The sequence below is a fragment of the Ornithorhynchus anatinus genome, chromosome 1 (assembly GCF_004115215.2).
Source record: "Ornithorhynchus anatinus isolate Pmale09 chromosome 1, mOrnAna1.pri.v4, whole genome shotgun sequence".
In the NCBI taxonomy this organism is placed as follows: Eukaryota; Metazoa; Chordata; class Mammalia; order Monotremata; family Ornithorhynchidae; genus Ornithorhynchus; species Ornithorhynchus anatinus.
In genome coordinates, this window is record NC_041728.1 from 62,099,390 (window position 1) to 62,124,568 (window position 25,179).

A 25,179-nucleotide genomic window follows, 5' to 3' on the forward strand; every position below is an offset into this window, starting at 1 on the left:
ACCCCAATCAGCTCTTTCCTTACGAGTCTCAAATTCCATTATAGGCATCATCTAGCTATTCCTGGCAACCCCAACAGCTAAAGTTGGGAGCTCACTGGGTGCATGTCCCTTTGCTAAGCTTTTTAGTGGTTAATTACAGTGCTTAGTAGGTACTCAAAAAATAGTATTGGATGAATACTTAATCTTGGAAGGGGGGGCATTAACATATTTAGGGTTTAATGCAGACAACTTTTCTCCTAAAACTTTGATAGTGAGCCTTTTGGGGAGTGGAAAATCCAGCTCAACAGCTGCCTCTTTGGATATGCAAACCATAACATTAGGTAAACTTGAATAGAATGATTGATCGTTTGCAATTGTTTCCTTTCCTGGAGATCTTTGTGATTTAAAACAATAGAAAACAGGCAGCCAACAAAAGGGAACCGAAGTTGCTAATAGTCCACGGAGAAAGCCCTTTGACTCTACAAGAAAGTCCAGAAGCCAAATGAGTAACAGCTGAATTTAGCTCTAAAAAAATAGTCAATTCCATTTCTATAAATAATGAATGATAAATGTAACTTAGGTCTGAAATTGCAACTGAATGAAATTAGACCTTGGTGATTTCGAGCATATCTGGTAGATTGTTATACCAGAAACTCAACCCATAAGACTAATTTTAAAAAACCTTCAGTATTTTTGCATGAAATAAATGAACTCTTGGTGCCCTAGTGGGTGAATAATGTCATCTGAAAGCAGGGATTGAGGATCATTCTGCCCCAACGGCTGATTGGTTTGTTGCCAGAGGCCATAGTGATCACAGCCAGGTCCTGACTTAAAGCTTAATGGTTGGCTGGGTTCCTGACCCTATCTGAAGGAACTGGAATCAGGGTATGCTCGGCTGGGAGAGTGGGAAGAAGGTTTTGCCAGCCCTTTATGTGCACCTTCAGACCATTGCCCGGGAAGATCCCTTCTATCTCAAGCCTGGCCTTCCGTGACTATTCTTTTGAATTCTCCTGAGTTGTAGTCTCTTAAGCTATAAGGACAGTGCTCTGCACATAGTGAGCGCTCAAAATACCATGGATCGATTGCGCACCTTCATACCATTGCCCGGGAAGATCCCTTTGAAACCTGGCCATCAGTGATTATTTATTCTTCTGAAATCCCTTGGGTTATAGTCTCCTAAATTCTCAGATCATTGCTCTGCACATAGTGAGCGCTCAAAATACCACAGATCAATTGCTCTAAAGTGCTTACCTAGCCTAATGGAGAGTGGACTAAGATCTAAACTATTCATTTTCATTCTCATTTTGCCACTGTTTTTCTGTGTGATATTGGATGAGAATAGGCCTCTCTGTGTCTTGGTTTTTACATTAGAAAACTGATGTATAACTCCTGCCCATAATCTTTTGGGGATGTAGTGAGGCTTGATTTTGTTTTTATTACTGAAGGTTCACCTCCCTATAAATGTGTGCTATATAAGCAGTCAAAATATAAGTGCAGGGTACTATTATTTGTGACATAATACTTATAATGCTCCTAAAATGCAGCAGCAAATTAAATATTTGATCACTCTCTGTTCTTTCATAATGCGCAGGCAATTCTGTTATAACTAAATCATAAATAGAAGCTAGAAGAAAATGCTCTTTAATTCCTTAGTATTGATCCAGTTACAAAAACCACTATACCAGAATAACAAATAGTTTTATTGGTTTTGGCAGGCCAGTTCCCCAGGAAAAAAAGTTATTTTTGTAGCCTTTTGGTAGGTATTGTCCCTTTAAACGTTTAATCTTCATGATTAATTTTGTTTTATTAGTTTCAAATGGAACTTAAGGACTACTGAGTGTCACCAAGCTCATAGCCCAACATACCTACATATAGCATTGGTGATTTTTTTCTACAAATAACAAGAAATGAAATTAATCTCTTCTTTTTTCAGTGAGAGATGGTCTTGAAGTAATGGCATGCTCAGAAAAACTCCACATTCAAAGTCTCGATAAGCTAGGAACCTTAAGCGGAGAAACAAGGCCCAGGGGCTCGTCTATAGTGAGTGAATCAAGAAGCAGGAGCAGTTCGGTAAATTCGGTGGACAGTGGCTCCAGTTTCATGACAACCGGAGATCAAGCATCCTCTGAAGCCTCGAAAGAAAATCTGCCTTCCTCCCAGAGATTCAGTATAATTAGCTCGGAAGACTTCGACCAAGAGCTTATCGTGAAGCCTATCAAGGTGAAAAAGAAGAGAAAGAAAAGACAAGGTATTGTGATGTTTATAACACACTGCAGGCTAGCTCTTTCGGTCAAAAATCCCACCAGCCATGATGATGCCAGTAGTATCCAAACAACTTACAAATTTAGTCTTTTTATTGTTCAGGAGAGTAGCATCTGTGTACTTGCTGAAGAAAATACCTCTTGTTGAAAGTTTGTCATTGACCTGGAGTAGTTAATTAACCTATGCTTGTGGTCTTTCAGGTGTTTTGGAAAATGCTCTAATGTAATGAACCTGTTCCTTTTAAGAATACTGTGCAGCATTAAAGGTGCTTATTGAGTGCCTCCAAGCTAAAGCACTGTTTTGGGAGCCTTTGGATTTGTTTTCAGTTTTATGCCTTGTTCTTTGGTTTAATCATGCATAGAATGTATTTACTTGGCAAGAAATTTCTATAAATGTCCAAGGGGGACAGTCTTTGTGAACTTGAAAATACTTCGTATTTGTTCACATTTAAACTTTTTCATTTGCTGGTGGCAGTATTTCCAAGAAAAGGATTAATCTTGAACATTTTTTTCTAATTATTGCCATGTTTTATCCTCTGACCCCAAATACATTGTAGTAGTTTGAAGATCAGTGCCTTATTTCAATTAACAGGGTCACCATATTGAAAGTAAAGAATGCTTAGCCTGTTGTTGAGATTTTAAGCGCTTTAATCAGGAAAAGAATTAAGTTTGTAATACCATCAGAATGCTCTGTTCTTTCACTGGTTTTTGCATTAGAATTCACACTTTCATGAGGCCTTGGAGGTCTCTATTAGTGAGTACAATAAGAATGAGTTTGTGATATTACCGGGTTCTGAACACAGACTGTGGACATTTAAGAGTTCTCTGCCTAACCAAATAATACTCTAGTTCATTTGAAAAATTCTGAGCAGTTCTGCTTTTTGTAAGATGAATTTCCTTGTTTGCAACAGCTAAATGATAGTTTTTAAATTTCTTCATATGGAGTGTAAGGGTTTCTTATTAACCATTTTCTCTTTTTTTTTTTTTGGTCTCGTAGAAAGCGGTACCAGGAAGCCCCATTTCAGCTCCCTTGAAGGCACACCTTGTTATGAGCATCAGTATTCGGGGGATAGTCCAAACTCTTCGACCACAGACCTGTTTTCTGTAGCTTCAAGTTTCCCAGGCAGCAGTACAGATCAGTTGAGTACCACTTCTCTTGATCGGGACAGCACCTTTGAAGGAGAATCCCTCAATGCCACACAGGGCAATAATGGCTCAGAAACTTTTAGTGTGCTGGGTACTCCTGAGTCTGCTCTCGATTTGGCGGTGGAAGAAAGAGAAAGTATAAACAAAATACCACAGCGTACCCATGAAAGCGAAGTGGAAACAGATAGTTTGGTATCCGATTTGCGCCTGGCCCTTACAGAAGATTTAGGAGAAAATGAAGAAATAGAATGTAAACAAAGACCGTCTACTGCAGATGACAGACAGTCACTCTTCTCCGATCAGAATGACTTTGCCGAACAACAAAGAGCAAACGAAACTTTGGATGAAACGAAACTTTTCCATGCCAAAAGGACTTTTTCAGTAATGAACCTCCTTGATATCCAGGCAGTGCCTTCAAGTTGTAGGACCGTGCTTCAAATGGAAAAATCCCTTGCCAAGAGGGGAAGTGTTGGAAGTGATGTGGAGAAGTCAGAAGAGCCAGAGTGTGTTCTCGTACCCATGGCCCCAGGAAACCTCAACTCCAGCTCCCAGCCTGAGCTCACTGAAAAAAACGCTTGTTGGAAAGAGCATACAATTTGTGAAATTCACTCGGTCAGCGTTGGAATCAAATCTAATAGCCAGATTCCTGCCCTGGCAAATAATGCGGGAGATTCTAGACTGGAGCAGGTTTTCACATCCAGTGATGAAGAGGACATCTATGGTCGTGGATTGCCCTATTCATCTTCTGAGACTAGCGTAGCAGAAATTGGTAGCAGTCTCTCTCTCCAAGATATGACAAGAACGGGCCTCGAGGAAGCTGGATTGATGAAATCAGATCAGGTGGGTTTTTATTGAATGCGACCAGGGGAAATAGTCAAGTGGACTGCACTACCTTTCTATCATTCTTTGAGGTAAATCATTCCCTTGCGCAGAACTGATGTCTGAAATAAAGATAAGCTTTGGGGAAAATAAGCACCTGTTTCTCTTTCCGAGCAATTCCGTTGAAATAGAGAAGCAGCGTGGTGTAGTGGATAGAGCACGGGCCTGGGAGTCAGAAGGTCATGGCAGCATGGTTCAGTGGAAAGTGCATGGGCTTGGGAGTCAGAGGTCATGGGTTCTAATCCTGTCTCCACCACTTGTCAGCTGTGTGACTTTGGGCAAGCCACTTAACTTCTCTGCGCCTCAGTTATCTCATCTGTAAAATGGGGACGAAGACTATGAGCCCCATGAGGGACAACCTGATCACCTTGTATCCCCCCAGCACTTAGAATGGTGCTTTGCACGTAGTAAGCGCTTAATAAATACCAACATCATTATTATTAATGCCGGTTCTGCCACTTGTCCGCTGTGTGACCTTGGGCAAGTCACTTCACTTCCTCTGTGCGTCATTTACCTCACCTGTAAAATGGGGATTGAGACTGTGAGCCCCACCTGGGAAATGGACTGAGTCCAATCCGATTTGCTGGTATCCACCCCAGCACTGAGTACAGTGCTTGGCACATAGTAAGCGCTTAACAGGTATCATTAAAAAAGAAAGATTTAATTTAAAAACCAGCCATTCGTTGTTGAGCGAATCACTGCCTAGCTGAAACCATGAGTTGACACCTCGCTTGTCTAAGAAGTCGTTCCTGCTTTATTGATGTTTTTAATGTGCCTTCATTCATGTTGCTGAGCAGACTCCTGGTCAGATGTAACATTAATTAAGGATGCTTTCATCATCTTCATTATCATGTTTTTATTGAGTGCCTAAAGAATGTTGAAATAGATTTGATTAAAAAACCAACCATTTGTTGTCAAAGGAGTCACAGCCTTGCCGAAACCATGGGTGATACCTTGCTTGTCTAAGAAGAGTCTTTCATGCTTTATTGGTGGTTTTTAATGTGACGTCGTTCATGTTACTGGACAGACTCTGTCAGATGCAGCATTAACTAAGAATGCTTTCATCGTCTTCATTATGGTTTTATTGAAAACCTAAACAACACAGGGCATTATCTTTACTGGGGCATTTGTTGAACACTTACTATGTACCAAGCACTGTTTCTAAGCCCTGAAGTAGATACATATATTCAGATTGGACACAGTCCCTGCCCCACATGGGGATCACAGTCTTAATCCTCATTTTAAAGATGAGGTAACTGAGGCACAGAGAAGTTAAGTGACTTGTCCAAGGTCCCACAGGAGACATATGGCAGAGTCGGGATTAGAACCCACAGCTTCTGACTCCCCAGTCCAGGCTCTGTTCATTAGGCCATGCTGCTTTCCTGGTCCAGGCAGTTTTGCTACAAAAACTTCTTCACGAGCAAAACCATTACACGAGCAGAATAAATGCTTACTTGAGCCCTCACTGAACTGTCCCATCAGCCCTCACCTGTACTTTTAGGCACCTTAGAGCTAGGTTTATTTGCCAGGATTTCTTACATACATATTGAGCACACAGCTTAGCAGTAGGGGCATTAGTGGGAATTACAAAAGAGAAAACAGGACCCGGTCCTGACCCTCAAGTGATCTGCAATTTAATGGGACTGGTAAAATGAACCAAAATGATAGAAATCCACATATCACCAATGACAGAGATAGAGAGCATAAAAGATATATAAGTGCCAAGCAGAGTATTCAGTGCCAGGCACCGTTCATTTCTTGGCCCTTTTAACAGGCTATTGTCAAGGAAAAAGAGGACCTCATCTTGGCCCTCAAGAAACTTGCGGTTTAATAGGAGAGAATTAACACAGTTTAGGTAAAGGCGACTCTCACCTAAACCTGAAGTACTTGCCCTTATGTCACTTGAGTTCTGACACCTCTTCTTCCTGTGAATTCACCACAGCAGGGCAGTGACGTATTTGCTTAAAAGTAACGAGTTTCTGATTAAATTCCTTATTGATGTGGTGGACAGGTTTATCATTTCCCATATTTCCCCATCTAAACCTCCAAAACCTCGACTTAGGGCTAATGCCAAAAGTTGCTGTTGTTTCCGTCTCCTCATCAATGACTTTAACTTCCAGGCTTGGGCACTTGTAAGGTAGATTTTCATTTGATTCTTCGAGAGCTTTCAGATTTTATCTGATTTAGGTTCAGAACTCTTACCGGCCCATAGCACCCTCACTAGCTGATGCATCTGATGATCACAGGATCAGTGACTTTAAAATGTCCTCTACTACAGTTCTAGTTAATAAAATCAAATCTCCTACTTCTTACTTCCTAATTCCTTTTAGCCTAATGTCCTTCAGGCGTCTATCTTTGGGCCCGGAGAAATTTGTTTGGCTAATGTACTGTTTTCTCAAAAGTCCCCGACTTCTTTTTGGACAAGATCAATTGACTGGCAAATTGGATTATGAGTCTTTGCAGGAGTCTGCAGAAAGTAGAATCTTGTTCTGCTGACTGTGGTAGTGGTCTGTCAGCTTGAGTGACTAATTCATCCAATTAAGGTTAGCCAGCTACCTTCTCTTTTGCCTTAAGAAAGAACTTTGTGGCAGAATAACGCTTCTGATCATCTCCGCACCTTTGAATTCCCCTCTCCATTAGGATCTTCTTCAATCATTTATATACATTCATCCCCTTTTTTGAAAATGGATGCAAAACTTTTAAATTCCAAGATCTTACGCAAGGGGTGGAGAAACCAAGAAAACATAACCACTACTTGATTTGTTTCAGCATTGTGCAATGAGGCACTGGATTGTTGGAAGGCAGTGGGGTCTTCACTGGGCAATGATTCCTCCGAGTGAGAGGCAGTTAACTCATTAGCATCTGCATCATCCGTTTCTAAAATGTTGCCACTTCTGTTCGATGACTTTTCTGGTTATCTGCTCCCGGGTCTGTTCCGCGCCCTGAAATTCTGACCCGAACTATGGGCAGAGCTTCCTTCGAGATCTCTTAATCTCAATCCAGGTCAGAAGCTGCCCCATAATACTGGGGCTAGGGTGGTTATATCACGGGAGGGTTGAAACCCGGGTTAGAGAGTCCAACAGTACTGACTAAACTCACCGTAGGCAGGGAGCGGGTCTCTCATATTGTTGTATTGTACTCTCCTAAGCGGTTAGCACAGTGCTCCGTGCCCAGTAACCGCTCGGTAAACACGGTCGACCGGATCCCTGGGCGGCGGCGGTGTGGCATCGTCGTGACCCGCGGCTTGCCGGTGTCCCGTTTGTCTTCGGCAAGTAAGTACGCCTGGCTCCGATCTGACGCCCCAGTCGTTAGTTTGCAGAGAGCTGGATGGGGTACTCTGGCCCCGGATATGGAATCCTCAGCCTGGTCGTCTCCGAGAAGTATATTTGGTGTCTGGATTACAGAGGCGGCCTGTATTGTAGCGGTTTACCTAGCGCCGGACTTCGGTGGCAGAAGTTTGAAGATGCGGTCCAGCAGGTGGCAGTATCACCTTCAGGTTAGAATCCCTGGCTCCTTGGGTAATAATAATAATAATGTTGATATTAAGCGCTTACGACGTGCAAAGCAATGTTCTAAGCGCTGGGGGATACAAGGTGATCAGGCTGCCCCACGTGGGGCTCACAGTTCTAATCCCCATTTTACAGATGAGGGAATGAGGCCTAGAGAAGTGAAATGACTTGCCCACAGTCACACAGCTGGCAAGCGGTGGAGCTGGGATTAGAACCCACGACCTCTGACTCCCAAGCCCGGGCTCTTTCCACTGAGCCAAGCTGCGTAACCCACCGGAAAGATGTATACACACTGGGAAACGCACGCAGATTTAGAGTTCTGCACAGTCGGCCTGAGATGTGATATTCTGATTTGCTTTCTCTTCAACCGGTTGCGTTTTCGTTGCCAAGAACTGCCACGATAAAGGCCGGGCCCTCCTTATTTCCTAAGCAATACATATGATAATGATGGTATTTGGTAAGCGCTTAGGATGTGCCAAGCACTGTCCTAAACACCCGGGGTGGGGGGGATGCAAGGTAAGCAGGTTGTCCCACGTGGGACAGTCTTAATCCCCGTTTTACAGATGAGGGAACTGAGGCACAGAGGGGTGAAGGGACTTGCCCAAAGTAGGTAAAGGTGATTCCCTTTGGAATGATAGACTTGGAATTGGTAGTTTACAGGGGGCAGTTTGCAGCCTATTCTAGAGAAAGGGCACAGTGCGTTTCTGCACACCTCGCTGTCTGATTAGAGTGCGAACAAGCCGGTATTGTTAGGAATGCCTATTTCTGGAGTGCTTTCATTTTTTTAGCACTTGCAATTTGCCTTTTAGTTAACTCTTGCAAGGCCAGATCCTTTGAGGCAATAATTTGCTTCGGGTGTAACATGGAGTTATATCCATCCATTCATTCATTCGGTTGTATTTATTGAGCGCTTACTGTGTGCAGAGCACTGTACTAAGCGCTTGGAGTGTGCAATTGGGCAACAGATAGAGACAATCCCTGCCCAACGACGGGCTCACAGTCTAAACAAGGGAGATAGTTATATCAGAGCGGTAGTTTACTGGTCCATCTGATCCTGACCCTCAAACACCCTCCTGTATTCTACCATTTCCAGAGCGCAGTTCTCTAAGTCCAAGTGATTGCTGCTATTAGGTTCATATTTTCAGACACCATTACTGAAATATTTTGAGTAAGCACTTCTCATGCTTTTAAATCTCAGTATGGGTAAGCGGATAAAAGAAATGCTGAATAACAGTGGATTTTCTGTTTCTCCACGCTAGCAAGGTTTTATGGCTAAAACATTGGTCCAGAGAGAGGGGGTTCCAGAAATGAAGCACTGATGTAGGCTTTGCCAATGAATCCCTTGAGTGACTTTTGAGCTGCCCTTTAACCCCTAGGCTTCCTTTTATTTCATTTGCCAAATAAGGACCCTGTGAGGAGGTCCTTGCTGTGTGCATAAAAGAGGGCAGATGATTTTAAAGCTCTGGAAATTCCATAGAGGGTGGAGGAATTTCACCCAGAAATACTAATTCAAGTTGATGGTATTGGTGTCCCGTAATAGACAATATGAACGTTCAAAGAAAAATCTAATATTCTCTACCACTTCGGGAGCCGATGAAAAATCCAGGTGCCGTGATTGGTTTTTGGCTTGGTTTTTTTCTGAACAAATTCTCCCTCTAGGGGCCCTTCTGTGGAAGATCGAACAGAAATCCAACAAGGCGTTTGCCTGCGGGAAAGTGACCATCAAAGGGAAGCGACACTGGTACGAAGCTCTGCCCCAAACTGTATTTGTAGCTTTAAGCGATGACACCGCCTGGATCATCAGGACAAATGGCGACCTGTATTTGCAAACAGGTAGAGGTCTTAAAGTGCCTGCTCATTCTGTTGTACCCTACTCTCCCAAGTGCTTAGTACAGCGCCCTGCACTTAGGGCTTAATAAATACCACTGATGGATTAAACGTGGGGATGGATTGTCCAGTCAGGTTAGGTGGAATGCATCCTCACTTGTTAGGACTTTGTTCAGGACCATAAACTATACTGTGTGTGTGTGTATGTATACATATATATTTTTAAAATGGTATTTGGTAAAAGTTTACTATGTGTCAAACACTCTTCTAAGTGCTGGGGCAGGTACAAGTTAATTAGGTCAGACACAGTCCCTTTCCCACATGTGTATGAGGGAGAACAGATATCCCCATTTTACAGTTGAGGAAACTGAGGCCCAGAGAAGTCATGGCTAGCCCAAGGTCACACAGCAAGCAGTTGGCAGAGCAGGGTTCAGAACCCAGGTCCTTCCGACTCATAGGCCTGTGCTCTCTCCACTAGGCCACACCGCTCGGAAAGTGGATCGAAAGGAAATCCCGCTGAAAAGATATATACTGATGCGTTTTCATGTTACTGGCACAAAGTAAACCGTGGGTGATTTTAGGGATCAGGTTGGTTTTGGCCAATAGGGCAGTGTAAACCAAACAGCGTATCCCGACTCTGCCCCTTGTCAGCCATGTGACTGTGGGCAAGTCACTTCACTTTGACTGTGGGCAAGTCACTTCACCTCTCTGTGCCTCAGTTCCCTCATCTGTAAAATGGGGGTGAAGACTGTGAGCCTCATGTGGGACAACCTCTTTCCCCTGTATCTCCCCCAGTGCTTAGAACAGTGCTCTGCACATGGTAAATGCTTAACAAATACCAACATTATTATTATTATTATTATTATTATTATTATCAAACAGAGCACAAAGTTAAGCCACGTGGCCTAGTGGAAAAGACACCGGCCTGGAAGTCAGAGAAACTGGGTTCTAATCCTGGCTCTGCCACTTGTCTGCTGTGTTGTTGTGTGTCCTTGGGCAAGTCACTTAACTTCTCTTAAGTGTTAAGTCACTTAGTGTAAGAAGCAGCGTGGCTCAGTGGAAAGAGCCTGGGCTTGGGAGACAGAGGTCATGGGTTCTAATCCCGGCTCGGCCACTTGTCAGCTATGTGACTTTGGGCAAGTCACCTCACTTCTCTGGCCCTCAGTTACCTCATCTGTAAAATGGGGATTGAGACTGTGAGCCCCACATGGGACAGGGACTGTGCCCAACCCGATCTGCTTGTATGCACCCCAGCGCTTAGTACAGTGCCTGGCACATAGTTAAGCGCTTAACAAATACCATAATTATTATTATTATTCTCTGTGACTGTTACCTAAGCTGTCAAATGGGGGTTCAATCCTACTCCCTCCTGCTTAGACTGTGAGCCTCAGGTGGGAAGGGACCGTGTCCAATGTATTATCGTATATGTACTCTAGTGCTTAGTTCAGGGCTTGACACATAGTAAGCACATAGCAAGCATCATTTAAAAAAAAAAATCAGTCAATCAATAGGATTGATTGAGCACTCTATGCAGACCACTGTTCTAAGCACTTGGGAGAGTACAATAGAAACACGATCCCTGCCCTCAAGGAATTTACAGTCTAGCAAGTGAAACAGGCATTAAAAAATCTGAAAGCTCTCGAAGAATCAAATGAAAATCTACCTTACAAGTGCCCAAGCCTGGAAGTTAACGTCATCAATGAGAAGACAGAAACGACAGCAACTTTTGGCATTAGCCCTAAGTCGAGGTGTTGGAGATTTAGAGTGCAGACCACTGTACTGAGCACTTGGGAGAGTACAGTAGAAACAGGATCCCTGCCCTCAAGGAATTTACGGTCTAGCAGGTGAAACAGGCGTTAAAATAAATCCCACATGGGAGTGATGGAGGAGAAGGCAAGGAGTGAGTAGCACCCAACCGCTTAGATCCTCTAGAGCTTAAATCAAGCTTCCCTGCAGTTCCCAATGGTTTTAAATATTTGTTTTCTTCACCGGAAGCTGGAAAGGCAGACAACCAGGGACCTGCAGTTTTGGGCACTGCCTGTCCGTGGGGCTGGGAGTAAGGTCAAGGTAATGAGTCCCATGGGGGAAGCCGAGGTCAAGGGAGAACCAGGTCTTAGGTGATGCGTTCTGGCAGATGATATCAACCCCGAGCAGAGCTGGTTGCCTTGCCTCTTAATGACTGTGGCTTCCTGCCCACAGAGCCGTCTGGTCCGCAGGGGGCTCTGGTCCTTGTAGTCTGAGTGGCTCACCTGCTGCTGCCGCTGCTTCTTGGTCCTGCCACGCTGCCTTAGTCCCTGGGATGTGTCTCCTTGTCTCACTTCCATTTAGAACTCCCGACGCGGCTTTTGGGCTGCAGGCCGTCCTGGACTCGTCATTGGTTTCGTTGTTGTTGTTTTTATGGTATTTGTTAAGCGCTGGCTAGATAGAAGCTAGCCAGGTTGGAGACAGTCCCTTTCCCCCACGGTGTTCACAGTCTTAATCCCCATTTTACAGACGAGGGAACCAAGGCATGGAGAAGTGAAGGGACGCGCCCAAGGTCACAGAGCCGACACGTGACGGGGCCGGGGTTAGAACCAAGGGCTTTCTGACTCCCAGACCTGGGCTCTATCTACGAGGCCCTGCTGCCTCTCTTGTTCCTTGTGCACATACGACGTCTGGAGACCTAATGGGTTTATTCGGGATTTTCCCCAGATTCTGAACTCTGTAGGGGCGTGTTTGTTTTTTTTTAAAAAAAGGTTAATATACAGTGGTGTTAAAGGTATCATAAAGCAAATATTTAAGCATTGTTAATTGGGGCTCTCCTCTCCTCTCTCTCCCTTCTGTATATTTTGTTTGTTTTATCTGAAGGTCTAAGCGTGGATCGCCCCTGTGCCAGAGCTGTGAAAGTCGACTGTCCCTATCCGCTCTCCCAGATCACAGCTAGAAACAATGTGGTGTGGGCACTGAGCGAGCAGCGGGCACTGTTGTATCGCGAGGGAGTGAGTAGCTTCTGCCCTGAGGGGGAGCAGTGGAAATGTGACATTGTGAGGTAATAAAAAGGTAGCGGTAAGCAGCTCATTCAGCGCCTTGTGATTTAAACCTTATTCTGTTTCCGCCGAGCAGAAGGCGAGCGGGAACAACCCACTTGCCCCGCTGGATTCTTGAAGGTTTTTCAAGGCTGGCCTCAGCTTGGCAACACTGTTGTCTTGGGCTAAGTGCAGTTTTAGGGGCTTGGTGTATGAGAAGATCTGGAAATGGAACATTATGCTCCCAGCCTGCACAAATAATGTTGCCTCGCATTTAGTTTAGAGAGCATTTTGGGGACTGTGGCTTGAGTGGAAGAAAGTGTTCTACCATGTCTGACTTCTTATATATGTGTGTGTGTGTGTGTGTGTGTATATATGTATCTGTATATATGTATCTGTATATATGTGCGTATGTACACATACACATATGCATGCATATATGCATATATACAGATACATACATACATACATACATACATACATGTATGTATGTATGTATCTGTATATACGTGCGTATGTACACATACACATATGCATGCATATATGCATATATACATATACATACATACATACATATACATGCACACACACACATATATATATATAAACACAAATGTACATATAGAGCTTTGTTAAGGTCTTAAAGCATGGAATTTGTAGTGCTATAGGGCCAAATGTTTTACACTCTATTTTGGTCACTGGTTTAGGAGGAATGGACTAGATGAAGATTGTAATGTACTCTCCCAAGCGCTTAGTACAATGTTCTGCACACAGTAAATGCTAATTAAAACCGATGATGAGTTGATAAGGTGTGCAGGTGAGACCTAGGATGTTGGGGTTGTGGCTTGTAAATCTACTTCTCCATGTTTGCTAATTTGCATTTGGATTGAATTCAGGGTAGCCCCCATTGTTAATGTTGGTATTTGTTTTTGTATTTGTTAAGCGCTTACTACGTGCCAAGCACTGTTCTAAGCGCTGGGATAGATACAGGGTAATCAGCTTGTCCCACGTGAGGCTCACAGTTAATCCCCATTTTCCAGATGAGGTAACTGAGGCCCAGAGAAGTTAAGTGACTTGCCCAGAGTCACACAGCTGACAAGTGGCAGAGCCGGGAGTCGAACCCATGACCTCTGGCTCCGAAGCCCAGGCTCTTTCCACTGAGCCACGCTGCATTGTTCTTATGGTAATCTAGCTATCCCCTCCCATCCCCAATTTTACAGTGTAAAAGAGGGTTTGATTGTGTGAATATTGGGTGGTCAGATATATGATCTCATTGCATACTGTCTGTCTTTTGGTTTTGGCAGTGAAAGGCAAGCTTTAGAACCAGTGTGCATAACTCTGGGTGACCAACAGACCATATGGGCTCTGGACGTCCACGGCAACCTGTGGTTCCGGACTGGTGTTGTTCCAAAGAAACCGCAAGGAGATGATGACCATTGGTGGCAAGTAGGCATTCAGCTATCCAAAAGGGCCACCGGGTCATGTGGCTTCTTCTTCTCCATCCTAGCTCCTTTTTACTTTATTTATAGAAGGGACTGAAGAGGTTGAGCACTCAATAGGTAACATTCAGAATCACTGTTTTAAAGACTTGCAGAATGATATCGTCATGAATGCTTTAACAGCATCATGACATCGACGCGTGGCCTCGGACAAGTCACTTAACTTCTCTGTGCCTCAGATCCCTCATCTGCAAAATGGGGATTCAGTATCTCCCTTCTACTTAGACTGAGAGACCTGATGATCTTGTATCTACTCTGGCATTTAGTACAGTGCTTGGCACATAGTATGTCCCCTGTAGATGATAACCCGCCCTCTAGACTGTAAGCTCAATGGGGGCAGAGAGTGTGTCTGTTTATTGTTGAATTGTACTCTCCCATGTGCTTAGTAGTAATAATAATAATAAGTATGGTATTTGTTAAGCGCTTACGAAGTGCCAGACACTGTACCAGCTCTGGGACGGATACACACAAATTGGGTTGGACGTACCCTCTGGCCCACATGGGGCTCACAGTCTTAATCCCCATTTTATTGGTGAGGTAACTGAGGCACAGAGAAGTTAAGTGACTTGCCCAGGGCCACGCAGCAGACAGGTGGCAGAGCAGGGATTATAACCCATGACCTTCTGATTCCCAGGCCCGTGCTCTATCCACTCTGCTGTGCTGCTTCCCTCTACCCCATGCTTTGCACACAGTAAGAGCTCAATAAATGCTGTCATGAGAATGAATGAATGAGTGCTTAACAAATACTATCATCATCTTCATTTTCATCCTTGGACATGAACTTCCAGCACGCTTTTAGTTAAAATAGTCACTGCTTTTCAAGTTAGAAACTAGCTCCAGCTAAATAAATGTGGAAGCCTAGTTTTGAAATCCTGCTTCAGATACTTATTAAATTTTGAGAAAATGTGTGAAAATAGACTGCTAATAGGATCTTTGATTAAAGACAATTTCTAGGAAAAAGAGGTTCACGCCCCCACCTTTTCCTCCTGTCCCCCACCCACCCCAGGAATGCTTCCAGAAATGTTATGCCTAAAGGAATTGTCATTTGACCTGTCCTTAGATCATCTGGCTTTCTGAAGGTTCATCTCAGAGTGGCCTTGTCATCAAAGCATAGGAAGAGTTCTTTCTCACTTATTCCAGAATCTGTGAAGTTGGGATTTGAGAAATAAAATGATTGTATCGTGAGACTCCTGGAAACTCTGGGTTACAACAGAGTTAATAGACACGTTCCCTGCCCTCAGTGAGTTTACAGTCTAGAGGACATTTCATGGCCCATTATTGATTCGTAAGTGAGCTGACGGTAGCGGTGGTGGGGATCGTGTTGTTTTCTCCAGGTGAGCATTACCGATTACGTGGTGTTCGACCAGTGCAGCCTGTTCCAGACGATCATCCACGCAACCCACACGGTAGCGACAGCAGCCCAGGCTCCAGTGGAGAAGGTGGCAGACAAACTCCGAATGGCCTTTTGGTCCCAGCAGCTTCAGTGTCAACCAAGCCTCCTGGGTGTCAACAACAGTGGGGTTTGGATCTCATCCGGCAAGAACGAGTTCCATGTTTCTAAAGGAAGCCTAATAGGTGAGTGACCGACCTGGGTTACTCCAGGGTGGTTTTAATGGACGACTCCATTCTAAAACACATTTCGCATGCAGGGACAAAACGGATAGAGGTAGAAATTATCTGTGGAAAAGAAGCTTCAGAGATTTGTTTCGACCCCCAAGTGAACTGTCTGGTCTTCGGTCATTCATTGTCGTATTTAATGAGTGCTTACTGTGTGCAGAGCACTGTACTAAGCGCTTGGAAAGTACAACATAGCAAATAATAATAATAATGTTGGTATTTGTTAAGCGCTGACTATGTGCCAAGCACTGTTCTAAGCGCTAGAGTAGATACAAGGTAATCAGGATGTCCCACATAGGGCTCACGGTCTTCATCCCCATTTTACAGATGAGGTAACTGAGGCACAGAGAAGTAAAGTGACTTGCCCAAGGTCACACAGCTGACGAGTGGTGGAGCCGGGATTAGAACCCATGACCTCTGACTCCCAAGCCCAGGCTCTTTCCACTGAGCCATGCTGCTTCTCAAGAGTTAATCCCTGCCCACAACGGGCTCAAAGTCTAGAGGGGATTAGATTATTACTGCTTTCAGCAACAGTGACTTGAATTTGTTTGGCATTAATAATGGCCAGTGGGTCAGGGATGATGGATTCTTGAAGGGAAAAGTCAGCGGTGTTAAAAGGTCCAGCTCTAATCAAGTCATTGATTAGACTGTAAGCCCGTCATTGTCCAGAACACTGGACTAAGCACATAGGAGGGCATAAAAGAGTTAGTAGATATGATCCCGACCCTCAAGGAGCTCTCAATCTAGTGGGGGAAGCAGACGCTGCAATAATTTGCAAAGAGGAGAAAGGAGGGAAGGGGTTAAAATGTGGGATCTAAGTAAAAATCTAAATGATTCAGAGTTTAACTTAAAAAATTGCGGGGGCAGGGGCCATCAGTTTTGCCAGAGATAGTCTGTGTGCCAACCCTGGTAATCAGTTGATCTTTTCACTCTTTTCAGGAACCTACTGGAATAACGTTGTTCCCCGTGGTACCGCTTCTGCCACAAAATGGGCTTTCGTCTTGGCTTCAGCTGCGCCTACTAAAGAAGGTTGGTGAATCCTGGTTGGCTGAGAAAACGATGGCACAAGTTGGCCGCGGAATGGAATCAGCTCCACCTGATAAGTGCTTGAGGCCGGTTTGACATGCATGATGGTCTTGCTGAGCAGACCAGCCAGACATGGAAACAGGCTGCACAGTTCTGTTCCTTGTGTTATTGACAGTCGGCCAGGCCAAGGATGAGATTCTGCCCCTTGTTAAGTCCCCTTGTTTGGACCCTCAAGTGGCTTGGCCAGGGGTTTTTATTATATTTAAATGGTATTTAAGTCTTTATGTGCGCCAGGTACCGTAACAATAATTATGGTATTTATTAAGCGCTTACTATGTGCCAGGGACTGTACTAAGAGCCGAGTACCAAGTGCTGGGGTAGATTCAAGCTAATCAAGTTGGGCACAGACCTTGTCCCACATGGGACTGACAGTATCAGTCTCCGTTTTATGGATGAGGTAATTGAGGCACAGAGAAGTCTAGTGATTTGCCCAAGGTCACACAGAGGCAAGTGGCAAAGCTGGGGTTAGAATCCAGGTCCTTCTGACTTCCAGGCCTGTGCTCTATCCACTAGGCCATGTTGCTTCTCATAGTTGTGGGGGAAAAAAAAAGTCAAGGATGAAGGAGGCCCAAACTGGATGAAGGCTAGTGCTGTCATCCGGCAGGATGTAGGTGTGGGGAGAATTGGAATATAAGGAGCAGTGAGGGGATATTTTTGTGGATGTGTCTTACTGTGGATGAAAAGGTAATCCTAAACAGGCTGAATAATGAATTCCTCTCAGGCAGCAGTGCTCTACTTCAGGGCTTTCCAAATCATGATGAAGTGTTTAAAGTTACAGTAAGATAATACTGTCTTTTCAGCCCATGTCATATCCTTTTTTCAGAAGCATTTCTGGTGCCCCTCTTTACTAGCGGGTGAGCAGGTTCCTTTTTGTCATGTTGCTGCAAACTGGCTTCTCCTCTGGGCCGCCCCAGCCTGTCTATCAATATGTGGCAGCACAGCGAGATTTAGAAGGACGGTTGCAAGAACCCAGTTTCCTGGCTACCGACCACCCCCCCGCTCCCAGCACTATTTCCAAAGTCAGGTCATTTGTCCGAAATCCGGGCAAAGGGCAACAGCGATTGTTTCCTCCTGCATCGAGGGTGAATGAATGTGTTGTGAAGAGTGGCATAACAATGGGCCTGGGTCCTTTTCCCACAGGAAGCTTTTTGTGGCTGTGCCAGAGCAGCAAGGATCTCTTCTGCATAAGTGACCAGAATCCACAATTCCGGCCATCGACTGTGCAACTCCCGCCCGATGCTGAAATGGTGACTTATTCAGCCTGCCAAGACGCGATCTGGGGCTTAGATAGCCTGGGGCAGGTTTTCATCAGGACCCTCTCGAAAAGCTGCCCAACGGGGATGCACTGGACGAGACTGGATCTCTCTCAGCTAGGTACGACTTCTTCGTTTTTCTCGGTTCCAGCTATAGAGAGTTGTTTATATCTGCAGTTGTACCGTAATAGCAACAAAGCAGCATGGCCTAGCGGATAGAGCACGGGCCTAGGCGTCAGAAGATCTGAGTTCTAATCCCGGATCCCCCTTATGGCTGCTGTGTGACTTAGGACGGGTCATTTTCACTTCTCTGGGCCTCAGTATCCTCATCTGTAAATTGAGGATTCAGTATCTGACCTCTCTCTCACTTAGACTGTGAGCCCCATATGGGATGGAGGCTGTGTCTGACCCGATTAACCTATATCTATACCAGCGTTTATAACGGTGCTTGATACATAGTAAGCACTTAAATATTATTATTAATCATGATAATATGACAGAGAGGAAAATGTACTTTTAGATTTCTAAAATTGTATAAGTTTATATTTTACCCTCAGATATTTGCCGTGTCTCAATAGTCTTTAATTTTGTATTCCGTTGAGTCCATCCGAGTCTCCTACAGGCCTTTGTAAAAAATACTGTTGTTTTCCCCTTGTTTTGAGCAGCCTGTTGACAGAGAAAAAACTCCTTGTGTCACTTTGTTTTGAACTTCCCAGAGCATTGCACCAAATAGGACCTCACAATAAATCTTAATATTACTGGAAGCAGCTTGGCCTAGGCTGGGTTCTAATCTCGGCCACTTATTTGCTGGGGAACCATGGGCAAGTCACTTAACCTCTGTTTACCTCAGTTTCCCTGATCTGTAAACCCCTCATTGGGCAGGGACTGTCTCTATCTGTTGCAGATTTGTACATTCCAAGCACTTAGTACAGTGCTCTGCACATAATAAGCGCTCAGTAAATACTATTGAATTGAATGATCTGCCTAATGGGGATTCAGTGCCTGCACTTAGACTGTGAGCCCCATGTGGGACCTGATTGTCCTCTATCTACCCCAGCTCTAGTCATAGTCCTTGACACACAATAAGCTCTTAACATATTAGAATTGTTATTCTCTAGACTGTAAGCTCCCTGTGGGTGGGGAACGTGTCACCAACTCTGTTATAGCGTCCTCTCCTGAGCGCCTAGTACAGTGCTCTGCGCACAGTAGGCACTCAGTAAATATGACTGATAGATTGATAGTTTCTGCAGACTAAACAGAAATGTATTAGGGGATTACCTACTAATCCAGGAAGTGGTACTGTTGGTTTGGTAGCCAGGACACTTGCCCCTGAGCACAAGAAATGGTTTTGGAGTATAAAGAGTAAAATGAACATTATCAGCACTGCCCAGGCCTCTCCAACGTGCATGGGAAGATACAGAGTAAGTCAAAGACCAAATCCTCAGCCCTCAAGTATTTTATGATCTAACAGATATGCTGAAAGAATCCTTCACCCCTGTGTGAATACAATAAGTGCAACAGAGTCAGTCCACAAAGACTAACCCATTACAGTAGGTAAATCTTTCTTTTCTGAACTCTTTAAAACTGGGTTTTCATCTGTGTAAGAGATCCCATCTAAGGGCAAGATGACTTTTCAATGACCCTTTTAGCTCTTCGCTGTTGGAAAAATTGTTGGTGTGATGTTAGATTTCAGTTTTCCAGTCAGTAGAGCCTTACTCATGATATAGCTCTCTCAGACTTTGTCAACAAAGAGACTCTCTGGTGGCTGTAAGCTCCTTGAGTGCAGGGGTCATGTCTACCTATTCGGTTGTCTTGACCTCCCCCATTCGCTTAGTACAGCGTTCCACATGCAGCAAGCTCTCAGTAAATTGCCATTGATTATTAGACGGAGTTGGGCTTGGTGAGAAGTGACAGTTGGTCTGGGTGGAGCTGGAGAGAAATCGGTCCATTTGGCTTGGGCAGCTGATGCTCTGGTGATGGCCACATTAATCATTCATCTTGGGAGATGGCATTTAAAATGCCTGACTGTCCTGAGATTTTTGTAAACTGGTAATAGTATTTCATTGTGGGCAGGGAATGTGTCTAACCACCTCTATTGTATTGTCCTCTCCTAAGTGCGTAGTACAATATTCTGTCTACAGTAAGCACTCAATAAGTATGATTCATATTTGTGGAGTGTCCACTGGGAGTAATGACTGTACCAGAGATCTTGGGAAGTACAGAACAGAAGAAGGGACACATTCCCTGACCACAGGGACCTTACATTCCATTTGGGGAGTCAAACATAAAAGTATTTATCAAGCAAGTAATCAGAATAATTAAATATACAAGGGAATAGTGGGTTTGTATGAGGTGGGGTGCTGGGAGCTTATTGCAGAAGGCTTGTTGGATGAGGTGGGAAGTTAGGAAGGCATTGAGTGTGGGGAGAACTGTGGCATGTTGGATTTGGGGAGCAGGGGGGATTCCACAGTTGGGAAATGGCACGGGCAAGGGGACAAAGCAGGAGAGGTAAGAGTGAGGTACAGTTAGAGGTACAATAAGAGGCTGAGCTAGGGAGTAGCAGATAGAGCGAAAAGATATAAAATGGGGACAGGTTGGTTGAGAGTCTTCAGACTCACTCAACTCAACATAGAGGTTAAGTGGAGGACAGTGCTACTTGTCTGCTGTGTGACCTTGAACAAGTCTATTTCCTCATCTGTAAAATGGGGCTTCTCCCTCTTATTATTATTTTTAAACTCCACTGTTGCTAGTGTAAACTGAGCATCATTTTTTAAGAGTAGATTACACATCTAATTGCTGGGCTTTTTCAAATGGTATTTGATAAGCCTTTACTGTGTATCGGACACTTTTAAGCACTAGAGTAGATTCAAGTGAATTAAGTTGGACACAGTCCCTCATATGGCTCACAGTCTAAGTAGGAGGGAGAACAGGAGAACAAAGCTATGGAGAAGTGACTTGCCCAAGGCCACAAAGCAAGTATTTGGGAGAATCAGGATTAGAATAATAATAATGACAATAATTATGTTACTTGTTAAGCGCTGACTGGGTGCCAAGCACTGTTCTAAGCACTGGGATAGAAACAAGTTAATTAGGTTGGACACAATTCCTGTTCCTCATGGGGCTCACACACTTAATCTCCATTTTATAGATGAGGTAACTGAGGCCCAGAGAAGTGAAGCGACTTGCCCAGGGTCACACAGCAGACAAGTGGCAGATCCAGGATTAGAACCCAGGTTCTTCTGACTCCCGGGCCTGGGCTCTATCCACCTCCTCTGCCTCCCAAGCCTGTGGTCTTTCCACTAGACCACACTCTTTCTCTGTTGAACTAGATAATCAGTTAACAAACAAATTCAGTGCAAGAGTATCAGATTTGAAGGGGAGTTACCTATTTCCCAAATTAATGATCCTGAAAAAATGCCTTATTTTATACAATTCCTTTTTTAAAAAAAAAATTGAGCTCAAACAAGGGAAGAAGAAAATATATTATGGTTGGTCTGATGTCATTAGGTTGGAACTTGTGATTGTGCCAGCTACAGTTTAGGAGCCCCCAAAATATCTGCATTGGGTATCCTGAGTTGATCTCAAGTTTCACCGCAGCGCCTCATATGTCAGTGTGGTGGTTCAGCCAATTCTGGGTCTAATGTTAAAGTCGTTGAGAGACCCCATTTTGATTCCTGACTACTAACAAGCTAAATTCCCCAACCCCACCCAAAATCTCAAAATTTGAGACTAGGGTGTTTTGTGTTTTGGGGAGACTGATTCCACTCTGCCTGAAAGTTTGTTCTTTAACCCTCACGAGAGGGGTACGTGGAAGGGATTAACATCTCGTAATAATGTTCATGAAGTGGTAGGTATTCGGGTCCACAGGTAAATATAGCTGTATAAGAATGCAGAAAAGGACCTGGTCCTTGCCTTCTAGAGAAGCAGCATGTCTCAGTTAAAAGAGCCTGGGCTTGGGAGGTCATGGGATCGATTCCTGGCTCTGCCACTTGTCAGCTGTGTGAGTGTGGGCAAGTCACTTAACTTCTCTGTGCCTCAGTGACCTCATCTGTAAAATGGGGCTTAACTGTGAGCCTCACGTGGGACAACCTGATTACCCTGTATCTACCCCAGTGCTTAGAACAGTGCTCTGCACATAGTATGCACTTAACAAATATTATTATTATTATTATTCTAGGAGCTTATGGTCTAATAATTAGGGCATTTGAATGCTTACTCTATGCCAAATATTATATTAAGTGCTGCAGTATATACGATATCAGCAGTCCCTGTCCCACATGGACTCACAGTCTAAATAAGAGGGAGAAGCCCCATTTTACAGATGAGGAAATAGACTTGTTCAAGGTCACACAGCTGACAAGTAGCAGAGCCGGAATTAGAACTCAGGTCCTCTGAACACCCAGGCCCGTGTTCTGTCTACTAGGCCACGCTGCTTCTAGTACGGATTTCAGTGCCAGATAACATGCAGCTGCCATCCTGTCTTGCAACTCTTCTATAAGTAAGAGGAATCCACTGCCAGAGTCAGCCCTATGACCACTTTAGTATTTGCATTATCTACTAAACAGGAAAAGCAAGTGTCAGGTTTCTGGGTAAGCCCTGCACTTGGAAGAACTCAGCTCTAAAAAGAAAAGACTTAAAATGCAAAAGGTGGTGAAATGGAGTTGGAGAGATGGAAAGACTAGAAGAAAGCAGGAGGGTGGGAAGAGCTTCCTAGGTCTACCCACCTGTCTCAAAATGTGTAGTGCCCTAGGAATAGGATTCCCCAGAAACCACTTTTTGTCCAGACCTGTGGCGGGGAGAAACCTGAACCACCCTGGTTTGCAGAGCTGCCAACCATCAGTAAATTTCCAGTTAGCCCATAAAAACAATCTGCGTGGTCTAATGGAAAGAGGTTGGGCCTAGGAGTCAGAGAACTGGGTTCTAATCCCTGCTCTGCCCCTTGCCTGCTCTGTGACCTTGCACAAGTCACTTAACTCTCTGTGCCTCAGTTTCCTCACCCTTAAACTGGAGATTAAATACCCATTCTTCTTCCCTCCACACTTTTAGACTGTGAGCCCTATGTGGGATTGTATCGTTATCTGCCCAGCGCTTAACAAATGTTATTATTACTCGTAAAAATATCGGTAAACTACAGTGGCAACAGGAGTGTCATTACTGTGGCCATGGCCACTGCTGCTTAACCACCCTCTCCATATAAATGAATACATATTTAATGAAATTTGTTAAACTCTTACTTTGTGCCAGGCCCTGTATTAAGCACTGGGGTTGATACAGATAACTCATGTTAGACATAGTCCATGTTCCACAAGGGGCTCATGGTCTTAATACCCATTGTACAGATGAAGGAACTGAGGCAAGTTCAGGGACTTGCCATGCTGCAGTCAAGCGGCTGAGCTGACGTTAGAACCCAGGTCCCTCTGACTTCCAGGCCCGTGCTCTACCCAGTAGGCCACACTGCTACTCATTTTTAACCCAGCAAGTGCCTGGGAGCCTGGCTAGGGCCGGGAGTCTGTTCTGCCTGACTGGCTCTGTGGGGCAGAAGATGTGCCTGGGTCATGGGACTAAGGGGATCTAGGTTCAAATTACTGGGGTGTGGAAGGAGAGAGGGGAAATCAACACTGCCCGTTTCTCCATATACCCGCTCCTTGCATGCCCGGATCCTGTTTCCGGGTGTAGGTCAGTGGTTCGATTTCACTGGCTTTTCCCAACCTAGCCATCGCAGGGGGACAGACAGATCAACTTTAATGGCTTCCACCTTTCACTCCTTTCTGATGGTTCTCAGCTTGTCCCACCCATGTCCAGTGCTACTGGCCACTCCCTTCCAGAGTGGCCCCTTTTCCCACAGGGGCACTGGCCCCAGATCGAGCCCTGAGCTTGAAGGGAATGCCCTCCCTCCTCTCCTCTTCCTTGTATTTATTCTGTTTGTAAAACCTTTCCTCGGCAATCCGTGATCCGGTCGAGATGGAACTGCTGGATACCTGTGCTTGGCACCCCTCCCACGGGGCATGTTTGTTTCCGTTCCCTTCACTCATATTTCTCCTACGTTAGTGTGTACACTAACGCACACACATTCTCAGGGAATACAAACCCCTCCCCTGCACAGGCTCTCACAGTCAATCTCCCCTTGATATTTCCTTCCTTTGTGGAAGAGCTGCCAATAGAAGCGGCTACCTCATCAAGTGCAGAGTTGGGATATTTACGATCTCTGTGGGAGGCTTTGCGGGAAGGCCCATTGAGCCAGCTTATCTCTTCTTATGGTGTTTGTTCATTGCTTATTTTCTGTCAAACACTGTTTTAAGAGCCGGGGTAGATGCAAGTTAATTAGGTGGACACAACACAATTAGACTGTGAGCCCATCATTGGGCGGGGATTGTCTCTCTCTGTTGCCGAATTGTACATTCCAATCGCTTAGTATGATGCTCTGTACATAGTAAGTGCTCAATAAATACTACTGAATGAATGAATGAACCCCATCCCACATGGAAGCACAGTCCAAGTAGGAGGGAGAACAGGTATTGAACCTCCATTTTCCAGTTAAGGAAACTGAAGCACAGAGAGTTAAGTGACTTGCCCAGGGTCACACAGCAGGTAAGTGGTAGAGCCAGGATTAGATCCTAGGTCCTCTGACTCCCCAGCCCATGCTCTCTCCCCTAGGCCAATCTGCTTTTCTTTCTGTTTTCCCCTCTCTGTCCATGCCATTCTTTTAACCCCAGGGCCACTTACTTCCTAGCCTCAGTTTTAGTTGCCCACACCATGCCCAGATATGAGAACTGATAGGAGGGCTTCAGGGGGCAGGCAAGCGAGAGGTCTGCCAGCCTCCTTAGAAACCCAAGCTCTCCCCCACCCACCCGCTCTCCTTCTCACCTGCTTCTACTCTCTCTCTGCTTCCTCCAACCACTCAAGATGGCTGCTCTTGGATCCTACCTCACCCAAGAAGTGCTAGAAGAGAGCTGGGTGGGGAGGCTCCCAGGTCCCTGAACGTTCCTGGAAATAGGTCACAGACTGCATCATTTGCTCCGCCCCTGAAACCCCTGAGGCCCTTTGGTATTATTATAGGGTGTCGTGTGGGGTGGAAGACGCAGACCAGATTTTAGTCGGATTCACTCTCTCAATCACCA

The 25,179-nt window shown here is 44.8% G+C and overlaps 1 protein-coding gene across 6 annotated transcripts in view; it reads left to right on the top strand.

Moving 5' to 3' along the window:
* TECPR2 (tectonin beta-propeller repeat containing 2) overlaps positions 1 to 25,179 on the top strand; it is an 80,940-nt gene that overhangs the window by 25,643 nt on the left and 30,118 nt on the right. For 5 of the 6 annotated variants that reach the window (XR_003756981.2, XM_029058552.2, XM_039912029.1 and 2 more), the window contains exons 8-16: positions 1,913 to 2,227; positions 3,238 to 4,226; positions 7,578 to 7,761; positions 9,434 to 9,607; positions 12,449 to 12,629; positions 13,911 to 14,052; positions 15,440 to 15,680; positions 16,662 to 16,751; positions 17,949 to 18,182. Coding sequence is in view for 5 of the 6 variants with exons in the window: in XM_029058552.2 (XP_028914385.1) it covers positions 1,913 to 2,227; positions 3,238 to 4,226; positions 7,578 to 7,761; positions 9,434 to 9,607; positions 12,449 to 12,629; positions 13,911 to 14,052; positions 15,440 to 15,680; positions 16,662 to 16,751; positions 17,949 to 18,182 (2,550 nt within the window). In the remaining variant the exon portion in view is untranslated. The remainder of the gene's footprint in view (positions 1 to 1,912; positions 2,228 to 3,237; positions 4,227 to 7,577; positions 7,762 to 9,433; positions 9,608 to 12,448; positions 12,630 to 13,910; positions 14,053 to 15,439; positions 15,681 to 16,661; positions 16,752 to 17,948; positions 18,183 to 25,179) is intronic. The other variant, XM_029058571.2, reaches the window with a different exon arrangement.